The 18211-nt window shown below is 36.8% G+C and overlaps 1 protein-coding gene across 1 annotated transcript in view; it reads left to right on the top strand.

Annotated features, from left to right (window-relative positions):
* The first annotated feature begins 10076 nt into the window (after positions 1–10076).
* The window catches only part of ADAM28 (ADAM metallopeptidase domain 28), a 40278-nt gene continuing 32143 nt past the window's right edge, over positions 10077–18211 (top strand). The window contains exons 1-4 of the mRNA XM_004685224.2: positions 10077–10161; positions 13913–14016; positions 17518–17594; positions 17818–17845. Of these exons, the coding sequence (XP_004685281.1) occupies positions 10077–10161; positions 13913–14016; positions 17518–17594; positions 17818–17845 (294 nt within the window). The remainder of the gene's footprint in view (positions 10162–13912; positions 14017–17517; positions 17595–17817; positions 17846–18211) is intronic.

Raw genomic sequence — 18211 nt, 5'->3', positions numbered from 1 at the left:
TCCTGGTCACCCATCGTATTTCCTAGGAACAAGCATAACAATGTAGAACCTTCATACAGCACCTTGAGTTCTGTGGCTCATGTTTCTTTCTATTTATCTTGCTGCTGTGGCCCCATTCACAAGGTATTATTGTTTCTGACAAATACCTTTCTGCAGTAATCACATTCTAAGGTGTGTACTCCACAGGAAAGGTATATTAAACAACTCTGAGTGATTCAGGAGCAAATACATGATTAGACTTTTGAGTGCACTCCTGCAGGATTGTGATCTTCGTGGGGAATACAGCTCAAGATACTCTGTATCACATTTTCCATTTCCCAGTTCTGCATTCTTTATCTTCCAAGTCCGTTTTCCTAGAACTGTACCTTTTTTCTCTCAAGAGTCCTACCACCTTTGGTTATCTTTTCAAGCAGAAATTACATTGGTCATCTTTTTCCTTCACTATTACCTCACCATTTTCTGTGCTGCTTATTTCAATTTGGCATTGTGCCACCACTCTGTGTTCTAGAATGCTTTTCGTTGTGCCTTTCAGAATGATGGCATCATTATTTACAAAACATAAAGAAATCCTGTACTGGCAAAGCACAACAAAAACAATTCTTAGATTCCATGAAAATATACTGGTTACCAGAGGGACCACAGGTGAGGGAGAAGGGGGTAGGGGAGGGAGGATGCTGGGCATTGGTATAGGAGGTTTGGTGGAGGGTAAGTGAAGCATGTACACAAATGAAGTGAAAATATAACTTGAAATTTCTATGGACATGCAAATGACTGATGAGCTTATAAAATAAATGAATAAAAAGTAATAGGGAAATATTGGCACTTGTGAAACCTGGACTGACTGGGTAGAGTTTGTGCTATTTGATAAAGCTATATGAGAAGGAAAGTCACATGATCTCACTGGTAGTGGAACCTAACACAGTTAAGTTCACAGAAGCATAGTATGGAATGGTAGTTACCAGGAGCTGGAGAAAAGGGGGAAAATAGGAAAGTGATAGTCTCAGTGTACAAAGTTTAATTTATCCAAAATAACCAAATTCAGAATAGCATCTATAGTTCATATTGTTGTAAAATGAGCTAATAGGCTGTATCTTTTATTAAATATTTAGTCATTCAAAGTGATGTGGATGTCATGATGATGATGATGATGATGACAGCAGCAATAACAAAGTGGTTGGGAAGAAACTTTTTGGAGCTTGAGGATGGCTGTGACCTTAATGGTGTGATGATTTCACAATTGTGTGCAAATCCCCAAGTTTGTTGACTTTTTAACATTATTTTATTTATTGCTTGTTTTTTAACATTATTTTATTTTTGCATAGAATAACTGGGGTATGGAAGAGGTGGGGGGCTCTGAGAGGATTCACCAGACAGTGGGAGTAGCACAGGCAGATTTACTGATATACACTGCTGAGGGGAGCAGCAGGCGAAATGAGAGGTCTACTGTGCTATGTGGGTCGCCTCCCTGGCTGGGGATCCAACTCAGGTCTCTGTGGGTTAACACTGAGACTTAACCTCTGGGCTTCCAGGGAGGCTCCAAATTAGTTTCTTACATGATACTTCAAAGAAGTGGCTTTAAAAAGTTCTAATTTAAATGTTAGTCTTATGTCAAAAAAAAAACCACATTTACAAATAATCTAGAATAATTTTTTGGCCAAATACCTGTCGTTGTGGCTTAGTCAAGTTGATACATAAAACCATATTAGCCCATAACATATTTATAAGCTAAATTCTAAAAATTTCTTTAAGTTCCTTGACATTCAGTTTTATTTATCTTCCCTTTCACTAAGTCATTTAGAAATGTCTTCACTCTTTCCCTTATTGAGAATTTCATCTGCTTAACTATGAATAGTTAGTTGACATTCATATATGTAGTGATCACATACTGAGAAAGGTCTGGACTAGCACCATTATTCCTTGAATTGAAAGAGAAATCAAAAAGGATTACCCACTCCTGTATTTTGATTCTATCAACCTGATAAACACATTTTGTCAACCTAGAAGCACATGATATTTGTGGAGTAACACAGGTTTGAATAGATTTGTTGAACAGAACCTCTGTTGCTTATTGTACAAACTTGTTTGAAAGCATGAATAATGCCATCAACCTGAGGATTTTTATTGGTCCAGGCTTATCTAACTCAAAGATGAACATTGGCTCTGAGAACCTAGTAAAAAACCTTCATTCAGGACCTGAAATTAGCATCTTTCCTTCACCTGCAACTGTTTGAAGTTCATTTTAATTAACCTGTCACACCTTTGGACATTAATCTCATGGGGGTATCCTTACTTTGTGGATTGTGTCCTGGATTTCTAACCAGAGAAAAGGATCCTCTCTGTCCTAGAAATGACTACCTCTGAAGGGCCTTCTTTGATATGCAAATACAGGGCTACTATTTTTGATGATCAGTGAATTCATGTATGACAAGTCCTTTTTTAAAATAACTGCCTCAACACCCACTTACTTAGAGCAGATCTCTGTGGCGAAAGCAACAATTTAAATAAAACCCCTGAGTTTTCTGGAAGGAGAAAGTCAAACCCCCAAACTGTATGTCCCCTGAGTATTCGTTTTTGTGTCAAGCTGTCTGCACCCAGCACCCAGTATTTGCCAGGCATGTAGGGTCATTTCAGGTGTACTTGTTAACAGAGGAAAAACCAGGGGCCATTGGGAAGGAGGCTAATAGTACTAAGAGGGTGAGGTGTCCCCGGAATTCCCCATGGAGCATGTGTTGATTTATTTGAGTAAATCTGTAGGTTGGGAAGGAATTGGTGCTCTCTACTAGAGATAAGCAGCAATAGCAGCTCTGCCTAATCCCAGCGATAAGAGATATTTAGGGAACCTTACCTACCCAGGGGTGCAGAGTAGGGATGGACAGAAACTTGTGTTTAGGCCAATCTAATGCCCTCTCAGGTTTGTTTTGTTCATTTTTACAGATGAAAAATGGCACACATAATATTGGGTCTTAATTTTAGTTCTTACACTATAAAGGAGGCTGGAGAAGATAAGTCAGCACTGGAGCACAGAATAAGTAGAAAAATGAACAATGTCTTTCTACCTGGAAGACAGAATGTTCCACAAAGCCTTCTCTGCTTGTTCAGTACATCAGGCTTGACAGCTTGATTGGGTGAAAAAATGTACTGATTACTGACTGGTCTTAAATTTAGATATCCTATAGTGAATGGAAAGGCCACTATATGTTTCAGAGGACTTAACAGAATGCATAGGAATTAAATACATAGCTAGTAATTCCAGACCACAAGAGATATTGACTGATTTTAATAATAAAACCTAAGCAAGAAAGTGGAATCTTGGGTAAATATTTTACCTGAAAGGTGATAACAAAATCTCTTGGCTTTCTTATGTAAAAATGTACTTAGCAAGCTTAAAAGCAAATGGCTTGTTTTCCTTTGTGTCACTCTATCTACTTAACACTGAAGAGAACATGATAAGTTAGAATAGGAATGGCTAAGGCTTTAAATTGGTTTTGGTTTTAAAAGACTAACCACTCTTTTTCCTCCTTTTCTACTGAGACTCCGCTCATGACTTGTGTCTCAAAGGCTCTGCTTGTTTTTTAAGAGGGCTCCTCCTTTAATTATTGAGTCAGTGTGCATATATTCCATATCTGCTCTTTTCTAACACCATGTAGAAGTTTAGCTTAAGGGAGCGAGAACCTGTCAGTAGTTTTGGGAAAGAGTCTAACTTTTCGGTGTTTAAATTATAAAAGCAGTCCTAACCACTACTTTGAAATTAAGATGTACAGAAAGAAAAGGGATAAAAGCATTCATCTTCCCAGTGTACACAAAAGGTCTCTCTAGATATCTTAAAATAATTTTTTTTATCTGAATAGATTTTTGAAGTTTATTTAAATGTGATCATTTTGGATATAACTTTATAGCTATGTTTATAGCTATAAAGTTAAAGATTTCCAGTAATATTAAAAACTGTCATAAAGGTAATTTTCCACCTTGGTTTAGTATTTCTCCGAGTAGAAATGTAGTAGATTGCATATCACTGTCCTTGAATAGTTCTTTTATCATTTATAAAGTAAATAAAATTTTAAAATTTTATATTTTACAGTTTTCTTAGAACGATTCTCAATGTTAATCACTTGTTTAAAATAGTTCTAAAAATGTCAACATTTTAACAATTTGACAATGACCTGCCTTTCTTCTTTTAGAGATTATTTTGAATCTTTAAGTTGATGGTGGTTCTGTTTTTTATTATTAAAAAGATTTACTTATTTAAGCATAGAAGAGCTGGGATATAGGCCAGAAGTGCAGGGCATGAGAAGATTCACCAGAGACAGAGGAGCAGAACAGAAGGAGCTACTGAAATACACTGCTGAGGGGAACAGAGAGTAGACAGGAAGGGTGTGGTGATAGCACTGAGACTTAACCTGCCACCCCCCCCCTCCAGGCCAGCAGGGGGGGTCCTGTTCTGTTACTGTAAGTAGAGGTAGCATGCCTGCTGCAAGTGCTCAGTCATGGTCAACTCTGGTCCCTGCAGCACACCCCTGAGCGCACTGCTGGAGACATTGACACAGTGCAACTCTGCAGTGTCTGGGTGTGTGTGATACAAGCAGTACTCAGTGCTCACTGACCCTATGGTGTCTGTCTTTGATTTGAAAAAATGACATCTATCTCTATTCCAGAAACAATTGTCAAACTATAGCTTGTTTAGAAATGGTTTAATTAAATAAAAACACTGAAAAACTATACCCAGTGTTCCTAAGACTTGTCACAAATGGTCAGAAAAGAGCTAGCTTGATATTTCACTGACACTTCCTCCTAAGGGTTTTGTTGAAGATTGACACACATTCATAGAAAGGAACTGGCACATTCTCGTCACCCAGTGATTATTTGCTCCCTGTGCTTTCCCATGACGAAGACCTTGCATCCCCTTGGTCTGAGTACCTTGCATCACCTTGGCTTGAATAGGACCTAATAGGTGGGGACTGAATCTTTTCTTCCAGTGCCAGCATACTAACACCGTTTGTTCTTCTTTCTATGTGACATTTTGGGAAACAATTTGGGAAGCAGAAAGGAGAGTGAGAATTCTGGGCTGAAAATAGAATTTGTAAAGTTCTTTTGAGGAAGATCTATAGATATTCCTTGATTTGCAATGGGGCTTAGGGTTACATCAGGATAAAGTGTTATGCACTGAAAATATCTTAAGACAACAATGCACTTAATGTACTTAATCTACTGACACCAAATCATAGCCCAGCTCACCTTAAACAGATTCCTGGTTCTTGCCTTAACCTACAAGGACTCATCACCTTCCTAGTCATCAAAGAAAAGAAATACAATAGCTGTTTTGTAGACATGATGGGATGAGAAAATATGAAACACAATATTGGAAAAACACTGGCAGGTCAGTGCATTGATGGCTTAGTGTTGCTGTCCACATTATTGGAGCACTGTACCGTATACCACTGCCCAAGAAAAGATCAAAATCAAAAATGCAAAGTATAATTTCTAGAGAATGCATATCACTTTTGTCTCACAATAAAGCCAAATAATCATAAATCAAGCTATGGTAAATCAGAACTGTTCACAGTCTTTCATGACAACAGTTCCTCTCTGTCCCTGGTGAATAGCATACCTGGGTGTAGAGTTATTACAGTCCTGGGTGAAACAGTTACAGAGAGGTGTTCTTGGTGCTATAGTGAGAATCTGTGTTGGGCAGAGTTCAAGATCTGATCTGTTATTCATATAATTTGATAACTCTGAATCATTATTTTTTTAAAGTCCTTCAGTGAAATCACTTTCCCGAGGTCAGTTCTTAATTTCAACACTCACAGTAACTGTCTTAGCAAATTAATAACTAAATTTTACCAATTCTGCTTCATGTTTTTCAGATCTGTCTCCTTTCTATTCCTGTTGTTTCGCTTAACCTTTTTTAGTTTTCATTTTCAACTAGCTCCTTTTGTTGCTCCAATCTGGCTTCACCCATTCTCTATACTGCTGCCAAACTAATTGTTCTAAAAATAAAAACCAATCTTACACTATTTCACACTTCCCCTTGCTATCTGTTTTCTGAAATGATCTCCTAAATATGCACATAAATAGATAACTTTATAATGAATATCTGTACAATATATGCAATGCCTATATATATATATATTACACATACACATGTATAGATGCTTAAATACAGGTTTTCCCCCTTTATCCAAAGGTAAAACATTCCTATTTGGTATGATTTGCTAGATGATTTTTTTATATGCAAAAGTATGTGTTCATTATAGAAAGGGATAGGAAGTTGAGGACGCTGGCACAGATATGAGCAGGTAGAAAGAGCTGCCCCTGTGAGGGGCAGGTTTGATAAAATGAGGTCTACGTAGTCACAGAGGGCAGGAGAGTTGCTGTCCATTACCGTTAATTTAAATGGAGAAAGTTTCAGACATTCCCAGATGCAAGCAGTACCCTACCAAATCAACTCTAAACTCCAGAACCATGCATGGAAGCTGTGCTTGCTGCCTGTAAGCTGTCCACCACAGTAAGGACCCTGCCCATCCCCTCACCAGAGTCTAGGCATCACAGTGAAATGACTCCATTCCAACTGTGATGTCCTTGTCTTACACTTATAAGTACTAGTAAATGTGCATAGAATTAGTAGAGAAGAGCATTTTAATAATCAGACAGTAGGTGCATCTTTTCTGTACCTTAAAAAAGACAAAGCAGGGGCCCTCCCTGGTGGCGCAGTGGGTTAAAGCACAGCACTAAGAAGCTAAAGCCACTTCTGCATGAGTTCGATTCCCACCTGCCCCAGAGGTGACCACATGGGCAGACCTGTCCTGACCCGCCCGCTGCTTCCCTCAGCAGTGTACTTCGTCGATCTGCCTGTTCTGCTCCCCACTCTGTCTCTGGTGAAGCCTCTCGCTGCCCCTGAGCCTCTGGCCTGTACCCCAGTTCTGTATGTACAAATAAATAAATCTTAAAAAAAAAAAAAGGCAAAGCAGTAGAACTTGGGTTGAAGAGAGAGAAACCTTTGAGATTCTCTTTTGAAAATTCAGTTTTTACAGCTACCAAATGGGGGTAAGATATTTACTACTCAAGTGTATAATGAGTATTAACATGACAATAAGAATATGTGACCTGAAATTCAGTAAACAGCTCTATTAATATTAGCTATTTTTTTTTTCATCCTAAATGTGGTATACTAACCTGTCAACTTTATCTCACTAGCACCAGTGCGAGCTCCTGAAATCTCCCTGGAGATTATACCCTTTGGTTCTTGAAAGTTTTCACTCAGTTCCTTGCTCTAGGCAGTTGCTGATTGTACAAATACCTTTAGGAATATAAAAAATTATTTTAAAAATATTATTTTATGCATACAAGAACTGGGTGTGGCAGGTGAGAGTATTTACCAGAGTGAGTGGGGGAGCAGAACAGGCCAATTTACTGAAATACACTGCTGAGGGGAGCAGCAGGCAAGACAGGAGAGATCTGCTGAGCCATGTGGGTCACTCCCATGTGGATCAAACTCAGGTGGCAGTGGTTGGAGATTGCTTGATAGTGCTGAAACTTTAACCCCTACCCCACCAGAGAGGTCCTATTGCCAAACTTTCTTTCTTATGCATACAGACCTGGGGTACAGGCCAGAGGTGCAGGGGCAATAAGAGGATCACCAGAGACAGAGTGGGGAGCAGAACAGGCCAACTGATGAAGTACACTGCTGAGGGGAGCAGCGGGCGGGTCAGGAGAGGTCTGCCGTGCCATGTGGTCACCTCCGGGGCAGGGATCCAACTCATACTGAAGTGGCTTTAGCTTCTTAGTGCTGTGCTTTAACACGCAGTGCCACCAGGGAGGGCCCACATTCTTACTGGGATATTTCTGGATTCCTGAGGTCACCATTGTATTAAAAAAAAAAACAATAACAAAACAATTATTTAAAAAAAGAATTTTACATTACAGTTGGATTTTTTTTTTTTACATAAAAACTGTATCATGGAACCACAGGTGCATGTGAGGGAAGAATAACATTCTCAATAACTTAGCAAATATATACATATATGCACATGTATTTTATTTTATGTACGACATGTACTAAATGTGCACATTGATGCTATTACTCCCATGTGGTTATTGGACTTTTGCGACTTTGGAGAAGTACTCATTTGGGGTGGCAAGTGTGGGAAGGAAAGACAATAGCTGGTGGTAAAGGGATCTTAGAGCCTGGAGGCGGCCAGAACTTCCGCCTCCTGTGCCATTGTCGCAGGGCCAGGCTTCAGCTTGTGCAACACCTTGGTAAACACTTCCTGAAGCACAGACAAGAATGAGCCTGGGCGTTGCATTGGTTTCACTCGAGTGCAAGCAGGGACAGTCAGGGCGGTGTGTGTCTGAGGAGAAGGACAGACACAGCTCCTGCACGGCCAGCATGTGTCCAGGGCTGCTTCTGATGGCTGCTCTCCTTCTGCTTCCAGGTAGGGGCTTAGCTCCTTTTCAGTTTCTGCTAAACAGGCTGGGGAACTGCTCTTTTCCATCTTCTGCTGGTAATTTTTTTTCTTTTTTTTCTGAACCAGTTTTAGTAACCAGTTGGTCGGATTTTTATCTATTGGTTTGGGACCTGTGACTGATGGTATAGCATTCAAGTCAAAGGAGAGGCCAGGACAGATTTTCAATTCGTGTTTATATGAATGATCTTGAGCATATATAGGAATCAAAGGGAAGATTTCATGCAGTTTAGTGCAAATCATGAATGTGAATCATGTCCAAAGGTGGGATACATCAAAATCCATGAAATTTTGAGAGCAGTTAAAATGCAGCACACTTGACTAACCTTTTTGTCAGAGGAAGATTTGGGGCATATCTGTTAATATATTGGGGCCAGTTGGCCTTTTTCTATTCCTTCTGAGTGTACATGTCCCTATTTAGTTCTCTACTTGTGATAATAAATGTGATATTTAGAAATAGTTGATAAGTTTCATTTTTCTGGAGCATTGTGATATTTGATTAAAAGTAGCAATGCATTTTCATTGGCAAATTCACTTTCATTTTGCTGGTTCTAACAAACATGTAAGAATTCAATAGGCGGGAATGCTAGTTCCTAATAATGAATAACATTTCCCCACCTGATAAATTCTTTGATAAGATTTGATTTGTTTCTTCTTTATATTTCTAATCAAAACATTAGCATCAGTGTTTGAGAATTCTTCTCTGATCAACCTTTTCTTGGGCTTAAAATTCCTTTGGGACCTCGGAATGGAAAAAGACTATCAACAAAAAGTATGGAGTAGGGAGTGAAGGATTCTTGTCCCCCCTGTTACTCACATCACTCTTAGTCATGAAAACAGATTTTCTGTCCACCTGCATTTGATTTATTTTACAGTCTTGTACAAGTTTGGCTTAATGTCTTCATATATAGAATTGTGCTCCACATTGAAGTTATTGATTTTAAAATTTCCACTTTTGATTTTTTTTTACTTTTGTTAGTAAAAAAACACTGTTTCATATTAGAAAACCTGCTAATATAAATCTGCTACATCAAACATGAGATAAAGATATGACCCTGCTGAGAGAAATGACAATGCATATGACTAAATTCAATATCCATTGAGAAAGGCTCAAGTAGTGTGAAGAAAATGGGTTATTATTTAACATACTAAAGATGATCTGGACAGGACCGATACACAGTAGCCTCTAGGTTAAACAATGGCTTATATTACATTTGATGATGACACAAAGATTGGCAATAAATTGAAACAAGATATGAATACCATTTTGACAACTATTGCTACTATTATTTTTACTTTATTTAAAATTGCCATTTACTTTTTAAAAATTCATTTTTTTATTGAGGCGACATTGGTTTACAACACTGTATGTGAACTTTCAATTCAAATAACAGACACCATTTTTGCCTCCATTCTCCAAACACACTGACACCACAGGCTCTCTGGCATCCTCCTCCTGGTTAGCAGGTAGAGCTGCTCATGCTCTCATGTTACCCAACTCAAGAGTAATCCCGATTCCTGAGCAGACTCACATTACAGCCTTTTCCGTAGAGTTGGACAACTACCAACTGCTATGTATTCACATCAGGCATTCAGAGAGATGAGTACTTCGAATCGATGTCTGAAAGTGTGGCCTCCCAAGTACCTGGTGATAGCAAGAGGGATTCTGAAGTGGCTGCTGAGAGCCTAGAGGAAATGAAGAGTTTCCATCTTGAACAGAGAGCTGCCCCTTCTTAGTTTCCAACTTGTGTTTTCTGGAATCTCTCATTCACCGAAATACCCCTGTTATTATTCCCAGCTGTATTTATTTCCATCCAGAATATAATAAGTAAGCAATTTCCCTTAACTCTTCTGTGTTTGATTTTCTGTCCCATCATGCATAGAATGAAATACATCTATCCTCAGACCAAAACCTTTGCCCTGTTGCCATAAATGTGAAGTTAAAGAAAAGTGGTAAAGTCAGGCTAATTATTGCAGTGACCTTCATATTATCTTGAGAAAAGTGGCTATAATTATAGGAAAAGAAAAAAAAAACTTCAATTATTAAAAAGATACGATAGGTCTTTGCGCTGGCAGAAGGGAAAAATACTTCCTATATCCAGGGGGGTACAGAATTTTCTGAAATTATTTTTTGTTAAATTAGTACCTTTCCTTGACTTCAAGTGCTGACTGAAACATCCTATAGAGTTTCTACAATTTAATCACAATAGCCAAAATTATAGACTTAGTGTGTTCTTTCTTAAGTATTTATAATTTTTGCTACATATAAAGTAAGTTATTTTGTGAGATACAGAGAAATACAGAATTCAAGTTGGTGTCTCTACATAGACACTCAATCATGAATGTCATTATGTGTTCACTCTGGAAAGATAGTGCTTTAAACACTTTTGAAAAGGTTTGAACAAAAATGAAAAGGTCAATATTACGTACAAAATTTAACTCCAAAATAATCCCAAGCACATTAAAATATGAAGTAGCCACTGAGAATTAAGCTTAAGAACAAGCTTTGATCTTTCTAAAATTAATAAACAGTAAAAAATTATCTATCCAAAACCATAATAACAGTTTTCATTTCTTAATTCAGTTTTGCTGCTCAAAAATCTGTAACTTGTGAGTTCTGTGGGAGAAAGAGAGAATTAAAATGAATTAGTAGCAACATATTGTGTTACATCTCAGGTTTGAATAATCCCTGGATGGCAGTTAGTTGTGTTTGTTGCACAGGCTTCAATATAATTAACCTGATGTTATTCCCCTGGGAAGAAGCTGCCTCTTCTCCATCAAATCCAAGGATGAGAGAGACAAACATTATCTAGGTATGATGCATCTCTTATTTGTAATTTGTAGATCTCAGATCTCATTATTCAAAGGCCTTCTTGGCTTCAGAAAAATAAGAGCCTTGAAGGAAAATGTACTTCTTTGCAGAAGTTTAAGAAGAGCTGGAAATTCATTTCAAAATAAAGCAAGAAGTTGCTGTAGGGTTTAAAAAATATATTACAGTTAATTTTATTGATTGCCATTTAGAAGTGCTTTGCCATCAAATGGCATTGGAAATAAGTTTTTCACTAATTTAAATTTTTCAATTCCCTATTTAAGATTAAATTGATAATTTTTGAGTTGAATAAATAATAAAATTCAGAGACCAACTAGACCCATGGTAGGTATAAATTAGAAATGTGTATGTCAGAGATTTGGGTTGGGTGGATTAGCTTGGTTCCTTCTCATCACTTCTGAGTGGAGAGTGTGTGTTTCCACCCTCTATTTTTGTAAAAAGGATCAGTTGTATACCTATTATTACATGAATCAAGGACTACCCAGGCTCTCAGAAAAATGTGTGCTAAAGGAAAGCATCATTTTCATACAGCATTTTTGAAAGAGTTGTTCTGGCTGCTGCATTGGTGAATAGATGGTTTCATGAGCTCCCTATTAATAGGATTAATTGCACTGATTGAAGACAATTTACCAGACAGCATGTGGGTGCCTTATGGTATTTTTCTTTGGTGTCATGGAGTTAAGGAGGCTTCAGGGAATTGTGTTGATACCATCAGTTAATTTGTGGCAAGAGTAATTTTCTTACTTCCTGGCATCTTATTTTGAAATAATTATTAAAATTGTAATGATTGGTTTAATGTTCCTTTAGGCTTTTCAACTTCTGTTATCAAAAATTTTTATAAGTAGGCTATTATTTTTCTTTACCAAAAAGTAAATAGAAATAAAATGCCCAGTGATGATATCTATAACTATAAGGGACGAGTGTGGTGATACAGTTCTTCACGGGTGACTGTGGAAGTAAAGTTTTTTCATCACAGTTGGTTAGGACTTTATCCAAATGATTATTGGCCCTTCAAAGAGGTAATAGAGGATTGTGTATTTATTCACATAAAGCCCTAGAATAGTTGAACTGGCTCAGGAGTACATTGCCCCCTCTTTTTTAAAAAAATTTTTTTTCAAAAAAATTCAAACTAAACCCAAAGTGAAGATGTCCTGAAGTTGAAAACCATGACTTTAAGTGTTCTGGGGATGCTTTTAAGAGAAAATCTCAAGCTACTAGAACCAAAGTTGTTTCCTCTTTCTATACTCCAATTTTGACTCACCAAATTTTTAACCAGTTTAATCACTTTTTTATTTTTTTCAAAGTTAGATGTGTTAAGTGGCTAAATGAATTAAAGTCATCTCAAAATGATAAGAAAAGGAGATCATCTGAAATTTTAGGCCATTTCTGCTTTACTTTATAATTTTTTTTAAAATTATAATTCTGCTTTACTTTATAATTCTTTAAAATTATAACTCTTTATAATTCCTCTCAGTATCCTTAAGAGTATGGTCATCCAAGGTGACTGTCAAATAATCCTCAGGTTTATTTGTTAAAAATCAACTTCAGTGTCATTGTGTATATTAACAAGAGGATTTAGGTTTGACTACTTTAATTATCTAGGATTATCCTTAGAGCACCTTCTCTTCATTACACAGGCAAATAAAGCCTTTCCAATCATGGTATTAGTAAGTTGTTGGGTTGGCCCACACTCCAAGCTTGGGCCCCCTGCGTCTGCATTCTGGATGGAGTTACAGCCTTCCAGCAGCCACAGGGCAGTCTGTTGACTTGTCATCATGCACTTCTTTGAACAGAGACTAGATCATGTAACCAAAAGAAAAAAAGCAGTCCAGTGTCAGCTTTGGAAATCTCTGAATTTCTCATAAAAATACTTCCAGAAATATTGTTGAGATGCAAATTCAAGATATGGGAAAAAAGGTTCAATGAGGCAATTTACCAATTCTATTTCAATACCATGTATGCTCAAAGAAATTCTGTGCCAGTGGTAGTGTTCTCATTGTCTGCTTGACTGATTTTCATGTTATGCATCACAAAGGTTTATCTGTATTGCAAAAGCCAGTTTATTTTTATTCTGTAGAACAGGTATGAGAGTTTCTTTCACCAGTGTAAAGCATTGCTGCTAGAAATTTGAAGATAAGCATATTAAAATCAGAAATTTTCTAACACTGTAGTTTTCAGACTGCTCCAACTCAGTTACTCTAGTTCTGAGTAACTTAATATGTGGTTAGTTTAGCTTCCATCTTCTTTCCATTTTGCCTGCTCTGTCTGCTACATTTCACTAATTTGTCTTAAGGGAAGTCAAGATGGCAAAAAATGAAAAACCACGTTTTTTCTCAAATAGACAAATAAGTGAAGGAGGCATAACATGAAAAGACGTGTGATTATAAAAAAGTACATAGACAAATCAGAATTTTCAGCAGGGAATTCTTTGAAGGTATATGCTAAATTAGAGATCTGAGAGGATCTCAGTCAGTCTCTTTTGGTCTTCACACCTTACTAATTCTCTGCAAAACTCAGTTAAAGCCTCTGACGGAGGCAGCCTGCATCATAAATGCAATAAGGTGACCATTATCAAACAGCTTATCTTAGTTCTGCTTAGTTCAATATTTTTTTTCCCCCTCAGTTAATTCTGTGAAGGAACTTTCTGGACTAAGGAATTATGAAGTGGTTTACCCTCGAAGACTTCATCCACTGCATAAAAGAGAAGCGAAGGACCCAGATCGAACGGTAGGACGTCAATTTAACAAAGAATTTATACACAATATAGAAATATATTCTAGCTGTACATACATATATCTACACTTATATGTATGATTTGTTTGTTTTTGACCTATCTTTGGTAATCTTCACAATAACCCAGTGCTCTATTATTATCCTCATTTTTCAAGTTAAGTTTCTGGCAGTTGAAATAAATAGTATAAGGACACACAGAGTAAATTTTAATATCTTTATGGAAATTTATGATTTATTCCAGGAAGTTCCACAAAAATGAATGTATTTTATCAACATATCCATCCATACAAAGCTATGAACATAAAAATCAGAGAAAGATAAATTATTATTGATGAATTCATGCACACAATATATGAAACTTACATCTGCCCTTTCTAACTTGGTTATTAAAATTTGCATTGTTCTTACACCTAATGAACCTATATATTCTTAGTCAGAATTCACTCAACAGACATTTATTGTAAAAGAAAAGTTAAAACATGATGATTCATTCAATAACAATTTTCTAATTACTTATGCCCAAAAGTCTTCTGCTGGGAGCCAGGAATATACAGATAAATGAGACATAAATAATTGCTTACAGAAATAAGTTAACTCACTGGAGGGCCCGATGCTCCACTGAACAAGATTTTACTTAGATATTTCTTCCAAGGGAAATGGCATTTATAACAACATCACCTATAGTAAACTTTGTTTCCCGAAATAATTACCTCCAACAAAAGGTTAATACCAACTGATACCCACATACATTCATATTCCCATCCAGATAACTGCCTTTAACTGCTCTCAGGTCGTCTTTTAAAAATGTCATAATGTACTTATTCACCAAATATTTTGAAGAAAAGTCAAATACAGGTCTAGAGTTTCTAATCACAGCTGTAAAAGGCAAATTTAACTTTTGACTATTTTAATGACAATCCATCTTATGTTTTCTCAATTCATAGTTGAAAATATAAAAGGTCTAAATTGAGAGTCCTTGTTTGTGCTCAGGTCTTAGTTTTGCTAATTCTTTATTAATTTTAATATACACAAGTTTCGATTTCATTCTATATGGCTGTATTATGATATCATATATAAACAGCAGGATGCTATTATTCACTATTTGTTCAAAATTATAGTAGGAGCTGTCCTGTGTAACTCCTCATCCACTTCATGTGACTCACCTTTCAGGATCCTTGTACTTAATGCTGTGGATTATTAAATCATTTTGTTTTCTTTCTATTTCTTTATATAACTTGCTTTGCAGTCCTGGTATTCTGAAGGCATTCCTCTATAATGTGCTCATTGCTGGCTCAACAAGGCCTTTCACGTGGAATGTTGTCTCTGTAAATAAAACTCAGTCTATATTATATTCCTTGTAAAGTCAGTGGAATATTCCTGTATATTCCTGAACTCATGCTTCAGCTTTGATCAGTATTATCCCACTTGGCTCTTGATTTTTTTAATACTGCTTTTATATCTGTGTGTGAGTGTGAATGAATGCTTGTACTCTCTCTTTTGGTTTGAAACTGCCCTGATCAATAAAATAAGTGTTTTATTTATTTTTGTACATCTGTTTCATTTTCACGCTTATCTCCTAACCCCTGTTCTATGAAAAACATTCTGTAAATGCTCTGTGATCTCACTGATTCAAAGTGGTTCTTACAAATCACCTCAGTTTTATCTTTTATGAGAGATAAAATGTTGAATACAATCTCACAAGACATCTAAGGAAAATTTGCCTAATTTGAATGCTTTAATATTTCTTTACATGATGAAACCTGGGTTTATTTTTATGGTTTTGGTTTTATCTAGTATACTTGAGTTTCTCCTTGTCCCTTCAGAGTAGAAGATGCCACATCTTTGGACAGGATGGTAGAACCAGATAGCCCTAAGTGCTGCTTACGTACCATCTCACACACACATTACATTCAGTCATGTTTACATTTTAGTACTTAAGTGACACTGATGTTCTCAGGTGCTGGTTGATGCCTTTGAATATGTTCTCACAGTCACTAAGTGATTGAACCATGAAAAGTAACTCCTGGCTAACGAAACATTCAAAAAGAAGTCATCTGTTTTTCCCAGAGTGGGCCTGTGCTCTGGAACCTCATTCCCAGCTCCTGGTTGGTCACTCATGTCTAGTTCATGTATTTTCTTACATCTGATGTGCTCGCTACCTTCCATAGAATCACCAGAGTTCACAAATCAAAATCACAGTCTACCCAGAAAGCTTGATTATCATAAACAGTAAATGCTTTTTGAACTTAAATATTCTTCAGTATTGTATAGATCTTTCTTATGCTATTAAAAATATGCATTATTTATGTATACAACATTCAAATTTAACAGGCATCTTTTATTTTGCTAGAATATCCTACCATTGAGCTTTAATGAATGTTCAGAACTAATCTCTGGCAGTGTCTATGTGACTCTAGCCCCTGTGCCATCTGCAAATACCAGGCCCATTCTTGTCCCCCACAGCCCCATGCCTGACATATAAGTCCTGCCCAATCAGTTACCGATCCCTCTATATCACACTTGTGTTGCACACAGAGACTACAGAAGCCAGTGAAATCCTTGCCCCCCACTCAGCACACACATCCTATCCCCTGACATAGAATCTATTTATTTTGTTCAGGCACAGCTGATGACTAGTAAGAGCATATAAGCTAAATAATTGGGAATTATCCTTGTGGTTTCTGTGTTGAGACTGTTGATTTTCCTTGTGCAGGGACTTGACTAACAATTACTCATAAAACCCAGAACTCATAATGGTCTGAGCACAGGGATTTCTGTGTTCCATGCTTGCTGCACAGGGCGCTTCTCAGTGCAATGAAGAGGACTCTTGTTCTCGTTGCCCTGCCCTCTACTGGGCCAGAGAAGTGAAACACCAGCCCTGCCAATGAGCTGAGCCAGCACCTTCATCACCCAGAGTCCCATTGCTTAAAGGAGGTCTAGAGTGAGATAATCTTTCACAAAAACCTTCTAACAGGAGCATTAAAGACAAAAGTACCAAAAGTATTTTATTCATGGCTGTATTTTATATGCATGCCATAAGGGGAACTGAATATTTTTTTTTAAATAAGCAAATATATGAACAAATGAGTGACTAGCCCTCAAACTGCCAGGCACTGTATTACTTTTATTGTAATAAACTGCCAGGCCCTATATTACTGTTATGCATCTTTCCACAAGATTACAAGCTTTCTGAATGCAGGTGCCTTTTTTTCTCTCAGAATTGAATTTTTAGAACCTGTCAGTCTTGCATATAACCCGCACTTTGTCCAGCAGATGGATAGATGAATGAGTGGATGGATGTATGGACATGAAGGCCTCAGATAATTTGTTGGCAGCTTTGGTTGATCTCCCAAAGGAGGCAGAGATACATATTTGCTATTATATAGGTGGATACTAAAGAAAAGCAAGAAATACTCACCAACAATAAAACAGATGGATTTAGACAAGTGAATATTTTTGTATGTTTTTAATTACCGGTATATATATCTATTGCAGGAAAAATATGAAACTGAATTGAAGTATCAAATGACAGTAAATGGTAAAATTGCAGTGCTTTACTTGAAAAAAATCAAGTAAGTCTTTTTACTTCTGTTATTATCCTCATCAGTAGTAAGTTAGCAGGTAGAAAGTGTGCTAATTGAGTAATTGAGTCTGTAACTGTTTATGGCTTTTACCAATCTTGGCTAATATGTTTTTGCTCTTAATACAGTTAAGGGGTTCAGTAACTATTTGTTCCTACATACATAGTAGAAACACACTGGATGAAACAAAAGTTTATTGCTGTTTTTATTCTAGTGATGAAACACAAGCAGACATGTATTTGGTCAAATTCTATGAAATATCAGAAATAGATCTCAGTATACTTTGCTGTGATTTTTAAATCTACCCCTAGAGTTTTAGACTCTATAATTCAACAGTGAAAATTATATTTTAAAATCATTTGCAATTCAGAAAAAGAAAAACATGTAAGTTAAATAAACAAGTTAATATTTACTGGGCTCTCTTAATTCCATTCTCCAGGCTTATTCTATCCAACTATCCACTAATTGTCCATTTTTTCTGTTAATTGCCTTCACTCTGCATTCAGTTCATACAAATTAAACCATTCTTCATAAACTTCTAATCAGTTCTATCCCAGACCTTGGTCATCCTATATCTAGATGGTTTCCAAAGTAATTTTTCAAATTAT

The sequence above is a fragment of the Condylura cristata genome, unplaced genomic scaffold (genome assembly GCF_000260355.1).
Source record: "Condylura cristata isolate star-nosed mole 26May11 unplaced genomic scaffold, ConCri1.0 scaffold00018, whole genome shotgun sequence".
Classification (NCBI taxonomy): Eukaryota; Metazoa; Chordata; class Mammalia; order Eulipotyphla; family Talpidae; genus Condylura; species Condylura cristata.
The sequence above is the reverse complement of the archived record's forward strand: the minus strand, read 5'-3'. Positions and strand labels throughout refer to the sequence as shown.